Source organism: Calidris pugnax, unplaced genomic scaffold, assembly GCF_001431845.1.
Source record: "Calidris pugnax isolate Ruff unplaced genomic scaffold, ASM143184v1 scaffold25, whole genome shotgun sequence".
Lineage (NCBI taxonomy): Eukaryota > Metazoa > Chordata > Aves > Charadriiformes > Scolopacidae > Calidris > Calidris pugnax.
This window is the reverse complement of record NW_015090805.1, coordinates 9,226,152-9,247,653: the sequence shown is the minus strand read 5'-3', so window position 1 is coordinate 9,247,653 and position 21,502 is coordinate 9,226,152. Positions and strand designations below refer to the sequence as shown.

The 21,502-nt window shown below is 38.8% G+C and overlaps 1 protein-coding gene across 1 annotated transcript in view; it reads right to left on the bottom strand.

The window, feature by feature from the left end:
• The window catches only part of GRIK1 (glutamate receptor, ionotropic, kainate 1), a 91,855-nt gene that overhangs the window by 34,237 nt on the left and 36,116 nt on the right, over positions 1-21,502 (bottom strand). The window contains exons 7-9 of the mRNA XM_014938003.1: positions 18,256-18,399; positions 2,888-2,995; positions 1,628-1,672 (exon numbers count right to left, since the gene is read on the bottom strand). Coding sequence (XP_014793489.1) covers positions 1,628-1,672; positions 2,888-2,995; positions 18,256-18,399 — 297 coding nt within the window. The remainder of the gene's footprint in view (positions 1-1,627; positions 1,673-2,887; positions 2,996-18,255; positions 18,400-21,502) is intronic.

Here is a 21,502-nt window from a genome sequence, read left to right as displayed (position 1 = left end):
CTAGATCAGGTTGGGAAACTGATCTGGAAAGTACACACGAAATAAAATGTTGCATATTATGATAGCCTGTGCCAGGAATACAGTAAATAACCAGTGTCCTTGAATTTGCACCAAGGTGGCTGAGTTAATCAAAAAGCTGTTCTGCTCGTTGGTACTGACTTGATACGCTTTTATCGGCTGGCAGCAGGGAATAGGAGAACAACCATGAAGAACATGGAGCGCCACAGTCACAGTGCATACAAAACACACCAGGAGACCACTCTATGTCTGGATAGAAGAATGACACCGCAGGTCAACCTTAATTAGAGCAATGGAGGAGGTCAGAGGGGCACTGGAAGAATGAGGCCAAGGTAGTACATCACTATGGTGAATCCAGGGGATTTATTGCAGTTTAGTGACAAGTTTGAGAGGTGTCATAAGCCCTTCTCAGCAAGCCTGTGCTCTGAACCAATTGTAATTTGGTTTAAATCAATTCAGCATAGCACAAAATGCCTAGAGTCAAAAGCAAGATTCGTTCAATAGTGTTCTGCATGTCAGGTAGGATGATCTATTCATCAGTAATGAGGGAAAAGGAGGCCTTTTTGCCTTAGCCTGATTCACTGAAGATTAAAACAAGGTTATTAAATATGTGCTTTATAAGAACATGAAAAGAGTGCTATAAGTTGTTTTGCACTGCTCTACTCAGTAGCATTAAAATCCCTCCCAATAACACAAACCCAAACGCTTTTTTAACTGTGTATGTGGGAGGGGTGGGAAATAATAATATTTGTGTGAAATATATACAAAATATAATTCTAAGTCTTATAAGAAATTTTTATCTTGTGACTCCAGAACACTTTAAACAGGGTAAATGCAGTTGTTATCTTCTCCTTACAGAATGGCAACTGTGGGCTGTGTCTCCAGTGGTGAGCAGTGCATGGTGTTGGTCTCTGATTCCCACTTTGGTGCCTTTTCCACCAGGCAGAAGAATGTCACATTAAAAGAGAGCTGAGATTCCTGGGGCAATTTGAATCTTTTATAAACAGGCTTAGTTCCAATTTCCCTATGTTAGTGAGTGACAGCACCCACTTAATCATCTATATTGTTTTCTGTAAGGAGCTAATAACACACCTGTCAAAATTTTGAGTCAACAATGCTTGAACTTTGCCTGCACAGTATGCGTTCTGTGGGAGGCAAAAAAAACCCCAACCAACCCTGCGTGTTAAATCAGTCCTTGCTGCTGATGCTAATACACATTTGAAATGGTGTAAATTTACCACTCGTGGTCAATCTTAGGTGAATCGGGACCCCTCCTGATGATAGCTGAGAAAAGGACTTCTTTTTCTGCAGCCAGGAGCCTCTACTCAAAGAAGGGAAGGGCACAGCTGCCGAGAAATAAAATAATAATTTAAAAAAAAAAAAAAAGGATTTTGGTGAAAAAGCTGAATTCTGCCAAAATTCTGCCAAATTCTCTATTTGGAATTAACAGTGTCTCAAGTTGGGATGAAACTTATTCTACCAGAAAAATTCGTACTCTCGGATAGACTGTTGTCTCTAAACTGCAATATGAGAGTCACTGTCAAAACCCAAAGGATGAGTCTGAAGACCCAGCCCAAAGGTTTTTTGCATGACCTGTCTGTGTACAAACCTTCTTCCACACTTTATATAAATGATTAGAAACTTCGCCAGCAGCCTTGGTACAGAGAAAAATAAACAAGAGTGCTTCATTAAAAATGAAAAGAGAACCAGACTGGAGAGCTGTGTGGGAACAATTAAATCTAAAGTCCCAATTAACCCACTAACAATTATCAGTCTGAGTCAATCCAGGGTATGCAGAGCAAGAGACAATGCTGTCTCCAGCTGACATGAGCTGTTGGCATTACCTGTGTTAGGGATTTTTGGACACCCACAGCAGCTACCTCTTAGGCGGTGGTGGAGGGAGCACTGTGGTACCTGCTGGGAACCCACCTTTGGTGGCTGAGGACCAGGGCAAGTCCATCCTGCCTCCCTCTGGGTTGCCCCTAGTCTCACCTTGGCCTCCAGCATGGGTCCTGGTTGACAGTGGTGGGGTTCAAAGGCCAGCAGCAGTCCTGTCCAGCTAGAGTAAACCATGGCCAAAAGCATCTGTGGCTTTGGGCTCTTTCCTATGGTCTCTGCAAGTCAAGGAGTGCTCCCTGCCTTACACCTCTGCATCTTCAGGAGAATTTATAAGTGGTAAAGTAAGGAAAACAAGATCTTTTGACATGGATTTTTTTTTTCTTTTTTCAGAGACACGCTTCCCTGAGTGTCCTGAAGGACTGTGAATTTTATTTGTCTTTTGTTTGAATGCAGAACCAGTTTCTGAAATTGTATTATGCTGACCTTTCTGCTTCCAAACAAAGGTGATACAAGTCACTTGGTCCCCTGTAGTCTGACCATTTCAGTTCAATTTATGATAAGCAGTTAGGGATGTGAGGGAAAAAAACCCAATCTAATCTCAAAAACATGAAGAATTTTTAATATCTCAACTCTTTTTAAGGTTATAATAAAGTATCTTCTTTCCTCTCTCCCTCATATCACGTTTATTAAAAGACATACATGTAAGATAAGCCTAGGTTTTATCTATACATATGAATTTACCACATTAAGTTACAGTGGCATAAGCTGAAGATAACGTGTACTTAAAATACTTATTTCCATTCAGACAATTACTGCCAGTCCCAAATTCCTATCCTATACCTTGAAATGCAAGTTGCACATTGTAAACTGATAAAACAATCTTAGTAGCTCTGTTTTAACTTTTACTTAAATAATCGTGTGAACAGTGGTTTTTATGCCAAGCAAAGGAGATTCAACCTGCAGAGAATGGACTCTCCTACGCCCCTGTCAAATTAACTTTTTGTCATTGTTTTACAAACGATCTGGTTACCTTTTCTGTTCCTTCCTCCTTGAGGCTAATAATGTCCAAATCAAAATCCTTCCGCAAGCCGTCTGTTTTGTTGAAGGTTATGCGCCCTGTCAGGCCATCCCACCGTGCCTGTGTGAACACAAAAACACTCTTCCTTGTAATGACTAGTAGAAACTACTCTGAAGCCATTAAAAATATTGCATTTTAAATTAACTGTAGCATGAAATCACTTAAAAATAGTTTTTTAAACATATGTGGCTTTGTTATTTTGACAAAAACCCACTTTCTTCAACATTTTTGTTATCTAGTTTCTCTTACAATATGTTTTGTATTTTACAATTGGGCACAAGTTTGTGACAATCTATACATATTGATTTACATATGTCTAGTACTGTATATAAAAAGATACAGTGAAGAGAAAGAAAGAATAAAATATGTATTATGTCGCGACGGAGGGAAGACATGAGCACTCAATATGAGTGATCAGCAAGCTTCGTTTATTTAGACACACTATCATTCTTTTATGCACACACATAATTAGCTCATACATATTGCAAAATGAGAGCTCATTATTGGTTAGTTCTAAAAAGACAGTTCGGCCCATAATTCCTTTCTTATGGTTACATGTTTACCTTATCACAGACATTCTGTTGTTGGACCACAGCTGCCTTCAAGGCCAGAACGTCCTTGCAGTTGTTGGGAGCTAGATAAGTTGATTACGGTGCTTATTGAGCTCTTGCTGGACTAGCTGACCCATGTCTATGTGACCCTTCTCAGCTAGCCAGTCTCCCACAGTATTACATGTGCCCAAAGACAGGACAGTTCTGAATTGCAGAAGTATTCACTAAGAAATTAAAAAAGGAGAGTGTGCTGTCCAGGCTCTGGGTCTGAACCTTGGCATATGAGTCTAAATCCACCAACCTTGCTGAAACGATCTTCTTTACCCCAGCCTAGGACCTTTTAAGTTTTCCATGAAAAGTGGGTAACAAATAGTAGTTGGTGCTGAATAGGAGTCCCCAGAAGGTCTTTAATGAATGAAGGTAGCTAACCGACCTGAATTACCAAAGCTTTCTCAACACTTCATAGAATCATAGAATGGTTAGAGTTGGAAAGGACCTTAAAGATCATCTAATTCCAACCCCCCTGCCACGGGCAGGGACACCTCCCACTAGACCAGGTTGCTCAAAGCAATAAAATACCTGGAGGTATTTAAGAAACGTGTAGACATGGCTCTTCAAGGCATGCTCTAGTGCCCAAAATTATTGGTTTGTGGGTGGGTGTGATGTGGTGGGGTGTTGTGTTTTTTGTTTTGTTGTTGGTGTGTTTGGACTTTTTTTGTTTGTTGTTTTTGTTTGGTTGGTTGTTTTGTTTTGTTTTGTTTTTTTAAGGTTGGACTCGATGATCTCAGAGGTCCCTTCCAACCATGGTGATTCTGTGATTCTGTAAATCTCCCCCACCACCATTGGACTCCTAATGTCCTTGGACTTTGGTGCAAATCCTAGCTGAATTGTTTCACTAATCAAACAAACTCAGTTTGCACCACCAAGGAAGAAGACACTAATTCCCAAGTAAATAAATGAGGTGTGTCCTTCCTAATAGGAACACTGCCACTGCCTGTGCTCACAGATGTTGATGGCACGATGATGATGGCTCTAAAAGCAGGCTTTCAGGAAAAATGCAGCCAGTCACAGAGATCTAGTAAAAACTTTGTAGTGTGATGTACATGGAAATCTTACATGGGTGTTTGAAGTACAGCATACAAGTTGCATATGATCAGTTTTGGTCCAGGCAGCATTTTACTGTTTTATCATAATTAAGTAAAATCACATTTTTCTTGTTTTAAACATTAGCATCAGGAGGCAGTTGAAGTGGTGGACTTTATACATCAGTTGTACAGCCATGTTGATTCCCTGTACTGGGGAATGCTCCTTCAGTGCCGCAGGATCAATGTCCAAAAGTAACTTCCTCTGCAATTTAAGTTTTCTGTACCTTTTAGGCTTCCCAGCAAGCTTACTTTCTTTTAAATGAGAGCTATCTGTCTCTCATATAGCCCCCATTTTGTCCTCAAAGCTGAAGCTTATCTATAAAAGAAAGTATTTGATGGATTTCAAACTGCAGATGATTTTTATAATCTATTTTTGGGAGCTCCCACATTAGATTAAATTCTTGAAGGATACAAGAAAGGTTGATGATAAATGATGGCAGAGTTTCTTCATGTGTGTCAGCTATATAATTAATAAATTACAAGCTTTTCTATTGAGCATTGTTATTTGCTTCATTTAATTTGTTGTAGATGGATGACATAAGGAAAGCTGCATTAAAAATCAGCAGACTTACAGAATGGTGTCTCTCCTTCCTATTAAATCTAAATTCTAGCTCTGAATCTGCAGGATTTAACCTCAGATGCTGGGATGTTATCACCATGTGCCTTGGACAAATCTAGTCCATCTAGAATTTGGTGGAAATACAGCATGATTTCCAAGCATGTTTAAGTAACATAAGAATGGAAAAGTGCAAATGCAACAAATTTTCTATGAGACTTCCTGTCTTAATGACATGGGAACACACACAAACCTCAGCTGTAAACAGTGAAACACTTGTCATTTTGTATGCTGATATAATTAAGATAGCAGGATGAATGCGTTTCATTATATAATATCTCTTTTCCAGTCTGTCTTTTTATTACTCTGACATGACCTCTATCTCTTATTCATAAAGATGGAACATTTTTTAAAATATGATCTTTAGAGATCAATTTCTCCTCAGAGGGCAATTTGCTTCTGTGAAATGTTCACATTTATTGATTACATATCAGGTGCTCAGCTTCTCTGCTAACATGATATGATCTTGAATAAAGGAACCAATATGTTATTTTTGGCAATGGTATCAGGAGCCTACATGTCCATTACTGTGAAAAAAGATTTATATGGTGAAATGCTAGCTCACTTTTGAAAATAGGGATTGGTGCTTCTACCCCACCCCCCACACACACTCAAAAAAGAAGGAAAAGATGTTACAAGATGCATGGGCGTATGCTTGAACTTCAAGGTAGCAGAGAAGTCATATAGCCTTTGTCTAACTGAAGTCCCACTTAGTCCATCAAATAATGACCAAAACATGACTTAAATTATAAACAGGAGTCAGGGAGCATTTCTCAGAAGAGTTAAGCTTAAATGTTGAAGGGTTTTTTTCAGACGCTAATTGTGAGGCACATGCTTCAAATAACATTTGAATTCTGAAGTTACTTTCTGATTTTTATTTTATTTATTTTATTCATTCTCAATAAAAATAAAACTTTGGGCATTGAGTCCAGAGAGATTAACTTAGTATCTGACTTCAAGACAGTTGTGGCGCCTATCTAGGCAGCATGTCTAGGCAGACCTGATCAGAAACTAAAGTTTCCTTGAAGAAACAAAAGGAGGGATGATCTAGGAACCTACACTCCACCCCGGGCCTTCCAAAGTCTACAGCAAAACTTCAAAGCTTTTACTATGATTTGAGCCCTAAAGCACAACTGCCTGCTGCATGCAAAGGCAGTGAAATGTATCATTGCTCCAGAATCTCGGCTGTGCACCACCACTTCCAGACGCCTCTCAGGTAAATCAAGGATGCAAGTGCCTACGAGGCACCGTGTTCAGGCAAATGGGATAGGCAGCAGTTGCACAGTTCTCAAACGCAATTAACAAACAGAAATGAAGCAGAACTTTCCGAATAGTCAGAAACGGCACGACTGTTCAACACAGCAATGAGATTTTGGGCTTTTATATGCAAGATTTATAGCAGTTTTAATGTTACTGGTGACACTCCATGTTAAATGTTACAGGATATAATAAAAGTTGAATCGGAACCTAATCATGTAATTCATCAAAAGAAATTGCTTTTTTGCACTCTGTCCTTGCTTTAATATTAGAGGCACTAAGGGCACAATTTGAAACTCTTGCAGAGAGAATGTGTTTTCGATTCTGTTTGTATAATTTTGAGTATAGCTTGCAGCTTAATTAAAAAATGTGATTTTCGGCAGCTTCTGTTTGTAGCATACTTTCCTTGTCTTAGATCTTATTTATGCAAGGTTGTAGGCTGTCTCTGACAACAGAACCGTAAGGAAATGTTATTCTTTTGGGAGTTTGGTTTGCAGCAGTAGGGCAATGCAGTGTTCAGCTGAGGGTCAAAATAAGGTCTCACAGTCTTCAATACTAAGTTTTATCATATAATTATTATTCCTATTTCTAAGCTGTAAACCTTTGGTAACTTTTCCTGTTTATTAAACAAAATGGGGAATTAACCCAAAATCTTGGTTTCAACTGGTAGCTGAGAAGAAAACCATACAGGACCAGCAGCTACGAAGATCCATCTTTACTAAGCACGGTAAAGGTAGTAGACAGAACAGATCACAGATAAGTCTTCAGTTCTCTCTGAAAGCTGTCAAGTATCTGACATGGCAAAAATATCCAAAGCCACCTAATTAAAACTGTGAAACCTTCTACTTTTACTACTTAAAAAAATTAAGATTGTGGGCAAACTGACAACTGGATTAAAATATTCAAATTACGGCATTGGTTTCCTTACAAATATATAGATGGAAAATTTTAACAACTGAAAAATGAAGCTGAATCAGCTTCTAAGCGCGAAATCTCTAGAAGCTTGCTATCAATTCACACCACCATCACACGGTCTTTATATCAATTTCCACTTCATCACCTCGAATCAATTACTATAGCAGCCTTAGTTTCAGCCAAAGCCAATCAACAGCTCAATCACAGAATCAATTAGCTCAGCTGCTACCAGACTTGGTAAGGTAAAACAACAGGTACTTTTCATATTCTGTTTCTTTTGTCTCTATAAGACCTCACTTATATTTCTGGATTTTCTAGCAAGGTATAACTAGAATGAGAAATCATATTGCACAGTGTGTTTAATGCATTGACTGAGTAAATGTCTAGCTTTATGATATAGCCTCAATGGGATATAGCCAATTTTGTGGATATTTCACTGCACTACTGCACACAAAAGTGTCGATCTTTCTCAGACAAATTGACTGCGTATTTATAACATATTTGTTTTTTTCTTACTCAATAGTTGTTTATCCAAATATTTTAGTTAACTATTTATCTGCCTATGGCATATTTTCTCTGAGTCGAGTGTCACAGTGACAAATACAGTTGTCTTTCAGATTAAAAAACTAATTTTTCGAGGTCCTTTTTAAAGTGTTCAAAGTGCCCTGGCACTACAAACATGCAAAGCTATAATCTTATTTTAACTTTTTTAAAACTATTATGTTTAATAATGCTTCATAATGTGCAGACATTTCCGTTTTTTTATTAATATTCCATGTATTCCAAAGACCTGTGAAATAAAACCGTTTTTCTGAACCTGTTCCTTAGACCTCCACTTGCAATTAACCAAGCAATCTCTTTAGAGTTCCAAACTCAAGTTTTAAGCTTTTATTGTTCCCAGTGTTCAACGAATAAGACCCCCCATTTTGAATGAATGTCGGGAGCTAATGTTAGAAGAAAACATCTGAAGCACAAATATGCACCCCCAAATGAAAATAAAACTGACTGCATCACTTACAAAATATGTGTACCTATTGAACCTGCTTTAAATGGAGGAGAATAAATAAGGAGAAACTGTCATAACTCTTAACAATTTTTAAAAATATATAGACAACTGGAGTTGATAAAACTGAGTGAAAAACCAAGAAAAAAAGCTATTTTAGCACAGTATTGTGGCAGAAAATGAACTATTCTGTTTTCAGGTCCAAAAGCCTGCATAATATCAGGCTCAAGCCTGAATTTGTGCAAGATGTTCAGACACTTTGCTTCTGCCACCAAAGCCTGAATTATTCTTTAATATGAAAGTATTGTAAACTTACGTGAAGACTATTCTTGAATATAAGTGCAATGCTAAATGACAGCCTTCTTCATTCAAAAGCCTTGCAATGCATCTGGGCACACAAAAAAACCCAACCCTACTACAATTAACTTGAGAAATTCCAAAAGTAGACAATGGGCCATATGTAGTTATTTATTTTGTAAAACTGTTTCTGTATTTTTATTTCTCTCTTTTTTTTTTTTTCCTTTCTCTTGCTGTTTATGTGTAACAAACATTTTGAAGCCTTATCCTAAAGACATGCAATCAGCAGAGTTTTTCTACAGATTTAATGGGACCTTGGAACAGAAACTGGTTATCTGGACTCTTCAGTATGGGAGAAGAACATTCAGAAGTTAAAGTGAAGTCTAATTGAAGATAAAGGTATTTTCCTGTCTACTCAGTTTTGTCAATGGGATTATCTTGACTTTTGGTAGGTTGCTTTGCCGAGCGTGTTAAATGTAACCTACAAAGGCAAGTAATTGGACTGATTTTTTGTCTTTTTTAGTGATGGATATACAGGCCAAGTATATTTGTATTTTTAATTCTTGGTGTTATAATCTGTTTATTTATTATCAGAAGTTACTAGGCAAAACTGAACATCAGTTATTTATTTAATATACATTCCTAATTAACCACAATTTTGAGGTAAAAGTTATTAACTTACATCACCATAATGCTGCTGTTTTTCTTTCTTTATTAAATGATGAATGAAACATAAGAAAAAAATTATTGGCAATCATCTGACCTGGAATTCAGGAAGCACTAGTATTCAGCTCCCCAAATTACATTTGCTCATTTACCATTGCACAGTGGCAGAGACATACTAACATCACAGTCCTTTTGGACCTATATCCTATATCCTTTAAAATGAATGAACTTTGTGTTTGCACTGAGATTAAGAGGTCCTGGTCTACCAAAATGAGCAACTTGAAAGGAAAGCAGTCTTGTCGTGAAGAGACTTTACATCATAATTTCCTTTAACCACTATGTCATTAGAACATTTGCTAAACATTAGCAAGCTAGAGTGATGACAGCAAAGCAACCTCCACAAGTGCTAATGGCTCCATGACACTAAAGGAACAGCACACTTTGGCTTTTAAGAAAAGGTGGCAGAGGAGTACATATGGGGAATCTCAAACAGCATATCAGGTGTACCAGAGTGATAGATCTGTTCTATTTAATCAGCATTACTTGCTTATAAAGAAGGTGAACATCTACTTCAGTTTTGAACTGATAATCCGAGGGCTGTGCTGCTACCTACCACCCAAATGCAGAGGTGGGCGATGATGTCTCCCCCGTTTGGTTTTAGACTTATTAATAGAGCAGAACTCTCATGGTTATGGAATTATTGACAATGATTAATGCACATATACAGAGGACATTGATTGTGCTGCTTGATAGCAAGGGACAAGACAGTGTGTGAGTTTTTTCTGATGGGGATTTTCTTCTCCCATTCCAAACTATTGCTTCTTGACTACAAAATCAGATATCTGAAAAATGTATAAAATATAGGCATACCTAAACCTACTGTGGCTACATGCTCAGAATATCACAGATCACTTTTCTGCAGCAAGATCTCCCAAAACTGTAAATGACGATGCCACTATATACTAACCAGAATGGTAACAACCAAGGAAAAATTTACTTTAATTTTCTTTTGGTTTTCTTTCCTTTTGGAAGAGAAATCTGCTTTATTAGAATTGCAGAGACACTTGATAGATTTAAGTGATAATGATATTGCTTCTAGTTACAGTGGAAATCATAATGTGCTCTGAGCCACACACCAATTTATCAGCTCTTACAATTAATCCTCTTATTAAAAGAGATCCTCAAGGATTATGGAATATAGTGAGTGAGCGTATGACTTTTCCATTATCCTGGTCCAAATCCAGCATAACAGATGTAATAAAAAGAATTTCAGCATTCACCATTACAGGGTTTTATCCACCTCACTGAAAATCATGGTGCCTGGTAGTCTCTTTATTCGGAAGAGGTCCAGGACTGGAACAGTCCGTGCACTTGAATGGAAAAGAGGAAGTTTTTGGGGAAGCTTGTTCTTAGGAAAGGGTTTATGCTGCTGTTATAAGACTGAGCACACCCCTGCATTGAAATGAGAGAGAAAGGATGGGTAGAGATGAAGTATTTCTTAGGAAAGTCACAGGCTGTTCCATGAGCTGCTCAAGAGCACACATTTTCAGAGCAATGGCTGAGATTAATGACGTTCAGGGGTAGTCATGTGAAAGGTGTGACATGTTTGACAAATGAACCCTGAATACTTGAGGATGACGGCTTCAATGAATTCATTTCAGAGCATTTGTTTTAAAAGCTTTTGAGTTCCTATACAGCTTACACCTACCAGCTTGCTTTTACATCAATACCAGAGATGAGGGAGTGGGTGTGCAGAATTGGAAGGGAAGGTCAAACCTTGCCAGTCTGTCTTACCATTCAAGAACATGACTGTCACTGAAGTGTCTGAGTGGGATTGCTGTTGACTATGAACTTGGAAAGCATTAACTTTACACTGTTGTGTTGACGGGGGATTCGGATCCCATTGCACCAGATACTGCTTGTACAGGCAAGACAGTATGTAGAGAAATCCTGTTCCACACAGCTAACAAACAGACTAAATACACTAACTAGACAAAAGCCATCATCCACTTTTTACAGAGGAGAATCACAGCATTTCCATCTACAGGACTTTTTCACCTAAATTTTAGGTCTTTCTACTTTTTTTTTAGAGTGTGTGGTAGGTGTGGCAGATACAAGCATGGACAGTGAACAGCCTGATCATGTCAGCACATTGGAAGTGCCCAGTGCCCACCAGGTAATGACCAGGTAACCACATCACAGGTTTTGGGGCTGTCCTGAAGTGATTTGCTCATGGTGGCACAGAGTCCGTGGCAGCGCCAGGAGCCAAAGCCACAGCTCGGGAATTTCCACCCATTGTCTTGAATGGGAAATGTCCTCTCCAGCTGAGCTGTTGTTCTACCTATAATAGAATTACATCAACCCATTGAACCACAGGAATGACAAGGAGCCTGTGGGGGCTTCATGTGGTGCAAAGCACAGTGTCGTTTCCACTTGAGATAATGGGACCCAAGTGTTGGCAAATCTGTGAATGAATAAGTATGGGGTGGCGTGGTTGAAAAACAGATTGTTTCAACAAGAGTACACTGCTCCAAAACCTAAATCATATGCGTTTAACAGTTATCTCATAAGCTTTTTGAAGCAAAGACTGCTGACTGAAAGGCTTGATGGTGATGTGAGTAGGACTCCTGGGAACTTTTCCAATACAAATATCATCTACTTTAGGCCATGCACTAACACTTAAATTGAAATATCAGTGTAGAGTAAATGATGAGAACTTTTAGTAGGCTGGGACATATAAAATATGTTCTGAAGAAAGGTTTTCTGTAGCAGATATCAAAATACCCTCCATATGTTCAGATAGAATAACTTTATAGTAATTCTTGCTCATTTTTCTTAAACAAATATACTTTCCAATTAATACTTAAGAAAGTAAAAATGGAAAGGAAGAAAATTAGTCAGATTTCTTGTTTTGATTTAAGATATCACAGTATCAGAACTTTTCAAATATTTTTTTATCAATTCAATATGTATTTATTCTTAGTATGCAAGACCTAGGACCACTATTTTGCAATCTGTGCATAGATCATTGCATAAATTAAGTGATTTTCCACTTGAAATTTTATTTCAGAATAGGAATCCCTATTGACATTAACCTCAGCCATATATTATCTTCATGCAAAGCTGATCTTTATTCCTAATAAATCATAATGGGATGCAATTCTAGCAGTTGTTTTCTTTGCTCTTTTAATTAAGAGTTTTCAGTTCAAAGCAACAGACAGTAATAGGCTTATATCAGAAATGCATGTGTTACTTCATGGGCAAAAAGTTTTTTAAAAGTACAATAAAAAAATGTTTGTTTTAATGACAGTGGATCAAATTCTAATATCAAATTATCTCGTGAGAGAAGCCCTACCAAAATAAATAACTGCTTTTCTTTGGACTAACTAAATATTGCATAATCAGAGCCCAGAGAATAACTGCAGCCAGTATATATATAAGCTGCAATTGGCTCAACACTAAAACTCAATGACAAAGATGCAGCAGAAGAGATGCTATTTTATGTTTTGGAGCTGAAATATTGTCTACTTTCCCCAGTCGCATGCACAGAGATTTTCTGTGTAGCAGAAAGATCATGTGACTGACACACAGAACTTTCCTCATATGGCAGAGGAGATGGGGAGTTCTTGTGTCTTCTGACATTCAGATTCTTGTGCTGGTCACTTATTTTGTTCCACCCTGTAGATTTTTAGTGCCATAAAATTACTCATAAATGTTAACTTTGGTAGCAATAAAAGACCACAAAACAAAAGAAATGTTCTGTTCTCTTACAAGATGTTTTGAGTTCCTTTGTTTGGAGATGCTGCCAATTTTGACCAAAAAAAATTGATTCATATTTCCCCAGATGGATTGCTTTCCCTTCTGCCTTATTTTAAATTTATACTTTTCCTGTAATGAAAGATTTTCAGTTCCTTCTTTTTCCAATGATGTTCTATGTTTGTTTTAGATTTAGCTAGTTATTATCAAGAATCCCCTGAAAATTACATCCTGTGATTTGGTCCCAGTTAATCAAGACTTTCTGTTTTCCTGCCCTTTTCTCAAAATGTTAGTCAGCTCATCAGATTTGGACAAAATCAACCTGCATGTGGTCATGCCATTTTCAACTCGATAGTTCTGTCTTCTCTTCACCAGGGCTTCGCAGGAAATCTAGCAGTCCTGAGGATGGTTGCTTGCCTCCTCCATACCAAGAGAAAAACAAACTGGCAGGATCTCACCTGCACTGCTGTATCAGAGTGAGAGGGTAGGAACTTGCCATCCATCTCAAGTGCTGGGTAAACATCAAACGGTTCAGAGATTTAAAGGACATAAACTTTCCAACATTTCTGTCTTGAAAAAAGCCAATATCTGAGAGCTGCAGAAAAGCACTAAAAATGTGTGAAAACAGAGAAATCTACTGCTTGCTTACTGTAGAACAACCAGGTCTAGAAGAAGCGTGTATACAGCAGATACCTCAGGACAGATGGGAGTTTCTAAACCATTGTACACTCTCAGCACAGTGGAGGTAGTCATGCAGATGGTTTTGGAGGCAAGTATGGGCTAGCAAGTGACTAATACACTGAATCATCTTCACTCAGAATTATTATGAATAAGTTGAGCCAGAGACTTGAAAAATACACAGTTGTGGTACACCCGGTATGACGAAGTCCACCCATATTGTTGTTTTCTACGGTCATTAGTCTACATGAAGAATTGGTTCAGCTCAGAGGACTCTCAAGTCTTCTTTCCTGTGGTCTTCCCAGGTCTTCCCAGCAATTTTTGTGGTGACTGGAAATTATAATGCCTCTCTGTTTCCCAGTCTTCCTAATTATGCTGATGGAGAGGCTTCTTCAGGGACTTAATTTTACTAGTCCTTGGCTTTCTTGCAGTCTGGAGACATACATACATATTCTATGAGACATACTATTTATTATTTGTAGAAAAGAGAAAAAACTAGCAGAGGGCTGGAAAACCCTCTATAAATTTTAAGGGAAGAGTTTCTTGAGCTTGAAGGCACTTGAGCGAGGCTGGCTTTCCACTCTAACTGGGATATCTGCACTCAGAGGAATTATTACAAATAATTCTGAGACAGAGACTTGAAAGTTTTACAATCATGATAGTGCCTATATGACCAAGTCCACTTATATTGCTGCTTTCTGTGGTCATTACATTAGCCTACACAAAGAATTGGTTCAGCTCAGAGGATTCTCAAGAGCTTTTAATGTCACACCACCAAAGAAAGGCTGTATTCAATTACTCAATGCAGAATCTGGATGGATTGCTCTCACTCCTGGTCTCTCCTAATTAGGCATGCTTGAAACGTATCTTGTCAAAAATACGTTAAACATAAACTGAAACATGGAAGTAAATGCTTCAGATTTCTTCTAATCTTTGAGATATGTGCACGTGATTCTGTCTGAGGGGATTTACTAAAATCACTAAAGATAAAATCTGCACCTCTATCTTCTGCAATACTTCTCTATACAGTAGTTCTTTTAATTGTTACTGGATTTGAGTGAGGGGAGCTTACATTGGTTTAGGCAATAATTGAATAACAGACAATCGTTATTTGGGGCTTATCTCATGTTTTAAAGGAGACATGACCAGGGAATTTGATCATTCAATTATAAACACCTGTTTCATGCTTACACGCATTTTTCCTTTGGAAAAAATTTCATGCTTTCTCTCCTTATTTCCACTCTGAAGAGAGAGAATGACCTCCTTTTTCTTTCTAGGCACGGGTAAGATGTACTCCCTGCAAATGCTTCCATAAGGGCTAAAAGATTAAAATATCATTTAGATATCAATGACACTAGGTCGCTGAGAAAGACAAGCTTCTGATAAGGATTTACTTTTCATTAAAAAGATCTTCATGAGCTATTATAGAGGAGTCTTGATCCCAGACAGTGTATTTTATGTAATATCCTCTTTCTCAGGAACTAGCTGATGACCTTTCTGACTTCAAAGCCATCCTCAGGGCTGTGGGGCTTTGGCCAGGCTTGCTTTTCTCTGCAAATTTCCAAAAGATTCCTATAGCCAGCATCAGCTCCTGAGATCTTGAGAGCATAGAAAATTACTCTTTTTATTGCTGCAATTGATTATTCTGTAGCCTCAGACATTTTTGCTAGTGTTTTTCTCCTATAGTCTCTTCAATTCGAGTCTTAGTCATTAAAAAAAATAGGCAGTGTATCTGCTACTGCTGTTACCTGCACACTTTACTGAAGTCCTAAGGATGAGAAAGGAGTATTCTCACATTGAACTAGGTATCTTTTGTTTTCACATACTCTGAAAATTCAAAACCCGACTCCAATGTACATGTATTCAGACCAACATAAATCAAAGGGCACTACTTTGCCCTAGGATCTCCACTTTTCAGTTGCTTTCAGGAAGAAGCTAACTTGCGTGTACCTGAGGATCAGGTATGACCCAAACCTTGACTTCCCAACAGGACAGTGACCTGCTGAAAAAAATTAATTTGCCATCTGCTGAGTGAAGAGACAAGCAGCCTATCAGCTGCTGTACAAGTCAGAGGCTTTCCACCTTAACCTCTGCTCGTGTCCAGGTGGGTTCTGACGTCCTTTCTATTACTATCAGCCTGGCATTTTATAGCATTAGCCCATAAAGCAAATGAGATGACTGCAGCTCTTACCACCACTAAATTCAAGTACTTGCTAAGCTCTAGCACCTGCAGGACTCATTGCAGAAAACCTTTTTTTCTGAAATTTGTTTATTTAGACTACAGGACACAATATTTGTCTTCAGACCAGTCTGTAAACTGCCTTCACAGACTGCCAGTACCATATCACAAAAAAACCAGTAGAATTAAATTTTATTTATATGGGCCCAAAGTATCATTCTGCCTGCTTGATTTTTTTTCTCCATACCTGTTCACTCGATTCTTAATTTATACTATTTATATATAGTTCATCTATTTTTGTTGAGCAAGCCAGATCCTGACATGAACTGGGGAGGCCCAAATGTACTTGCTATTTAGTTTCCAATATCTGTTACAGCCTTTATGGGAAATGTAATACCATCTTATTAAACCTTATCCTGTACTTTCAACAACCATCTTTTTTGGCTAGAGCAGAAACAAGAAGATAAGACTCTTGGAGTATTTAAATCAGTGTTTTACTGACCATGAAAGACACTATCTGCAAAGCAATCAGTAATTAGCTCACATATCTCATTCCATGCAAGAGAAGCTAGCTGTACATGATAAATGGGAACTGTATAACTGTTTAAGCTTTGAATTGGATCTGCTGAGTTATGTCTGGTGTTCTTGGTCAAAGTACTTCTTCTGGCACAGGATTCAGGACCCTTATGCTATATGCTTAGCATCAACCAAAATAAGTAGGTCACCAATGTAGAATTATGCAGATGCATTCACCAATACAAAGTCTTCCGCTAACTTCCAACTTTGTTACAATTATTCTTGAAATGCACCAGAAATTGTATGAGTAGGAATGCTACCCCATTTAGTTTGAGGCTGAGAAATACAAGAGCAAAGGTTCCAACTTGATCAAATCAAAAGGGAGGGAAAAGTTCATTTTTATTACAGACACTTGTGGGACAATTTTCTCCTATCTTTTACTTTTACTGTTCCTGCTGCAGTCTTGCCACCTCCTCCTCAAGAGGGTAGCTGAATGAAGCATGGCTCATGTCAGTGGGAGAGAAATAACCTTTACCAGTGCTGCTTCCCTGCCTCTACTGGGTGTTCCCAGGTTTATGTTGAAGTGAGGAAAGTAACTCAAAACTTCCTTAATTCTCAAGACAGGTCCCTGAGTTCTGGGGTAACTCTTGTCTTTTCTTTATACTTTCAAAGAGAAAAGCTTACGGGGAAACCTTAAAATTCATAAACACCCTGTGTGGAGAGTACTGTTTCAGTAACTTTTAATGATTTCTGTGTAGGTGAATCACCATGTCGTATATTGCCTTTGGCAATTCTAAAAAATTTGCTTAGAAAGGTTTAGAGAAGGTGATGACAGCTCTTCTACATGTTCTGTAATCACCATGTCTTGTCTTTCAGTTTGCTCCTAATATATTCCTGGTTTCAGGTGTACGCCCCGATGTGCTGCCACCACTTACCTTGGACCTCAGCCTACAGGTCGTGTTCCACCTACACAAGTGCTAATAAATGTGGCTTTGATAGGAATCACACTGTCATGGACAAGAACTGGAGCAAAAGATGAAATATATATAGGAAGCTCCATGTAATTTCCAATTTCCATTTCTACATGCTTCCCTGAAGGAAAAGTTTCGTTTTGAAATTCATACTAAAGACTGAATTTTTGGAAGAGTGAAGGCATTTCAGATAAAAATGCGTATTTTTTTATCTATGGATCGAGGTAGCTCAGTGATGCATTCTTATGAGATAGTGCATGACTTCATGAAGCAATTTACTTCTTTAGAAATACTGGCTGCAGTATTTTCTGGAGATTGTATTATTGTGTATCCTGCTCAAACAACCACAAACCAACTGGAATTAAGTGATGAAACAAGGACAGAGCTACAGGCTCACTTTTCTTTCAATTTCTAGAATGGCTGTTGTTAGTTATCTCATATTTTTAGAAATTATACACATCCACAATAAACATTAACTGAGCAAAAAACCTGGGAAGTCTTATGGATTGTTACACTGAGATTTTATCACACCTAGGGTTTAGTGGTTTCTTTTTTTGAAAGACCAGGCAAAGTCTCCACCAGAACACAAGCCACAGACTTGTGGCTGTAAATTAATGTTTCTCTGCTAGGAAGGTGAGGAAGAATTGGACATCTGAGTGCCAGAAACCAGAGCATAGCATATGACAAAGAGCAGGGAGCAACAACACAGCCAGTGCAGTAAAGAAGAAAAGAAGGATTATGCTGATCATAAGCAGATGGTCTACACTTGCCTCTTTTATCAGATTCATGAATCTGGGTCCAAAACGCCATGGCTTGTGTCTGTGGCACTGCAGGGAGCTGACAGTCATTTGGGAGGCACGCTGGGACGCCACTGCTACCATGTAAACAGCATCGTACATCAGAGCTGCTTCAGTCTGCATGAAAGAAACAGAAAGGCTTTCTTTAATGTACATCTTCGTACCCGGTCCCTGCTTCTCTCTGCTGAGAACTGTTTCCCTGGGCTGCTGTTATGGAAAAGGCCACTACTGGGCTCTCCATGGAAATCTGAGATGCAACAGAACCAATTTCTGCATCTTATATTAATCTGGCCTAGGGGTGTGTGGGAGGGCTGTCCACATGAGGCCCATACTAGCTCCCCATCCCTGGTCTTCTCATGGCACTTGTGGGATTGCCCTCTTCCCCAAGGGCAGGCAGCCCTGCTCTCCAGGAAAATCAATCCCTCTGAGCACCTGGTAGGCATCCCACCAGACAGGTATCTACTCCTTCCAAGTGTCTACTGCTCTCAAGAATCTTGGCTTTTGGCACAAATGTGTGAAATGGCCCCACCAAGATTTGCCCAAGGCTGTTCCCCTGCCATACCTCTTAAAGAGAGGTGAACTGTCCTTTCGAGATGCCTTTCTTGATGTTTAAGTTGGACTTAGACATCTGACTTCTAATTGTCTAAGACAGGACAGATGAATACAGCCCTTAGGTAAGTAAATATTACTAAAATTACTGGATGCTTGTTGTGCATCTTTCTTTCCTCTGAGAATGTGTTTATTGGTTTAAAAGTATGCCCATTAAGCCTTAAACTGAGATTGCACACACTGTCATCCTTTATTGCTGGGAAGTTGTAGAAAAATCTCAACTTCACCTGCATTATGCTTCAGTGCTCTCATGTGTGAGGTGGGAATGGCCAGGTTTTGCTTAATGGACAGGGATGCTGTAAAAATAAAGGGCTTAGCTTTCTTGTCAAGCTACTGAATAATTAAGTAGGGCTTTAAAAAAAAAGTACTAACGCTGCAGATGAGAAACTGGGCTCATTTATATGAACTGCAATGCTAATCTGTTTTTTATTCCTTTCCCATGCAATGCCTTTGGGAAATTAACAGATTTGATTCTTTGTCTGTTTCATTTACCTAAGTAAATTACAACAACATCAGTCTTACCAGCATTGGAGATTTTTGCTGGCAATCAAATGTGATCTGAATTTATCAACAAATCTTAATATACTGAAGATGAGGAATTGCTCTTGGCATGCTAGTCAGGATCTGCCCAAAACAATGCTCCCACAATCCGAGTAAATTGAAAACTTTATAAATGGTGAGGCAGGCAGGAGGAGACAACAACAGCTGTTCTCAGTGTCAAGTGTCTTAAAACAGACAGTTGTTCCAAGCAGACCTGGAGACCAAAGGCCTGAGCCAACATCCCTCAGAATCAATGGAAAGATTCCCATCAGTGTCAATGGACTTCAGATCAGTTTTTATGTTAGACTGGGCACAGATCCATTCAGGACTGAATTTTACTGGATCATTGGAGTCCCAGTCTGCCCGTGTCCCAGGCCTAGACATTCTGGAGATACTTGGCGAAAATGCTTCAGTGTGCCTCGCTTTGCACTCCTATCTATCTGGGACCACCCATGCTTTTACTAGAGCACATGGTGCATCCTGCAGTGTGTGTACGATAGCAGCATTTCCAGACTTGGCTGCTTGTATCTTGTGCTTTTGTAACTTGTTACTCATCCATCCTGCTGTGCAGCAACTAGGGGGTTGTATCACCTCCCTTAGCCATTTATTTCCCCCCTCACTGCTGTTCTGGTGTAGGACTTGGGATTGCATAGAAGAACAAAAGGTCACCTCATTTTCTGCAGCAAACTGCCTTATATTGATGCCTGCACTGGTGCGTAAGAAGAAAGGAGTTAAGAGTTAGTCCTGGAACTTGTTTTTCTGATTTTTGCATTTTGTTAAAATTATTGCAAAGGAACCCACTAGAAAAACTATGCCTCTGTGTGCAATCTGTGCATAAAGTGGGATGTGAACTCAAAACTGTCTTGGTCATGCCCTGCTGACTTCTCACAAACTAACATCAGGGCAAACAACATAGTATGAACCAGAAGGGAGAAATCCTGTGTTAGCAACAGGACGTGTAATCCTGATCTGCTTATCCTGTGCAGCTTGTCATAGCCTTATTGTCTAATGAAATATAACAGTATTGCAGCTCTCCATCAAACTGAATAAGCAGAACTTGCTATTAATATTTAAACGATCACAGCCAACTAGGAAGATGCTTCTTTGGTGCCCATGCTGTTTCAGAGCATCAAGGACACTAGGAGATTATAGAGATGCAGAGGAGAGGATAAGAGTCTCGTAAGAGCTTCGGTTTTCCTAGTTTTACAGTTGGGTGAATACAGGTGAATTAGCTGTATGTTAATAGCTACCCTTGCAGGTCTTGTGTATTCACATCAGAAGTTCCCTGGGACAGCTTTCTCCCCTGCTTTCCATATGAGTGAGCACAATGGTATTGCCTGAACAGACAACTTTAAAAAAAAAAATATGCTAGAGATGGCACACATAATGCATTTCTCTTCAGGATGCTAGGATGTTTCAAAATTTTCCCTGCAATCATCTGCAATAAAGTCTATTTCATATCACTTCAAACTCCACTCAGTACCTAAGATACATTATGTCGTATTGCAAAAAGATGGCAACCCGTCACCCCGCAAAACTGAATAGAGTCATGCTGTCCATGTAATTGTTCCTATTCTTCCCTTTGCTTCTTGGGGGAGTGGCAGGGAGGAAATCCTAATTTCCTGGCTTGATGATACCTTTCATTTATCTTTAAATTACATCTTAAAAGCCAGAGTTACTGTAGATGATGGAAATGAAGAGAAAGGGCACTTTTCCAATTTAAAAATGCTATTACCTATCCACATGTACAATATCTTTCCCTGCAGGTTATAAATCGTACACCTGCTCTGAAAGTTTTTATTTCCTGTTATGTTCTTCACTCCGAGCAGAACATTATTAGAGAAATGAGGCAGTAGTATACACATTTGACAACAATAAGATGACTGATGTTAGCTGGATGGCACCATGATGGAGGATTGCCACTCATCTCTAGAGCTGCCCGGGAGTGGTTTGTCACACATGAGTACAACATTGGTCCATGGGGAAAATGCGTTTCTGCAAAAAAGCAGGTAAAAGGAATTCTGTTTTGGGGATGCTGCTTCAGCATTTGCATTGTGAAACAAAGCAGTAA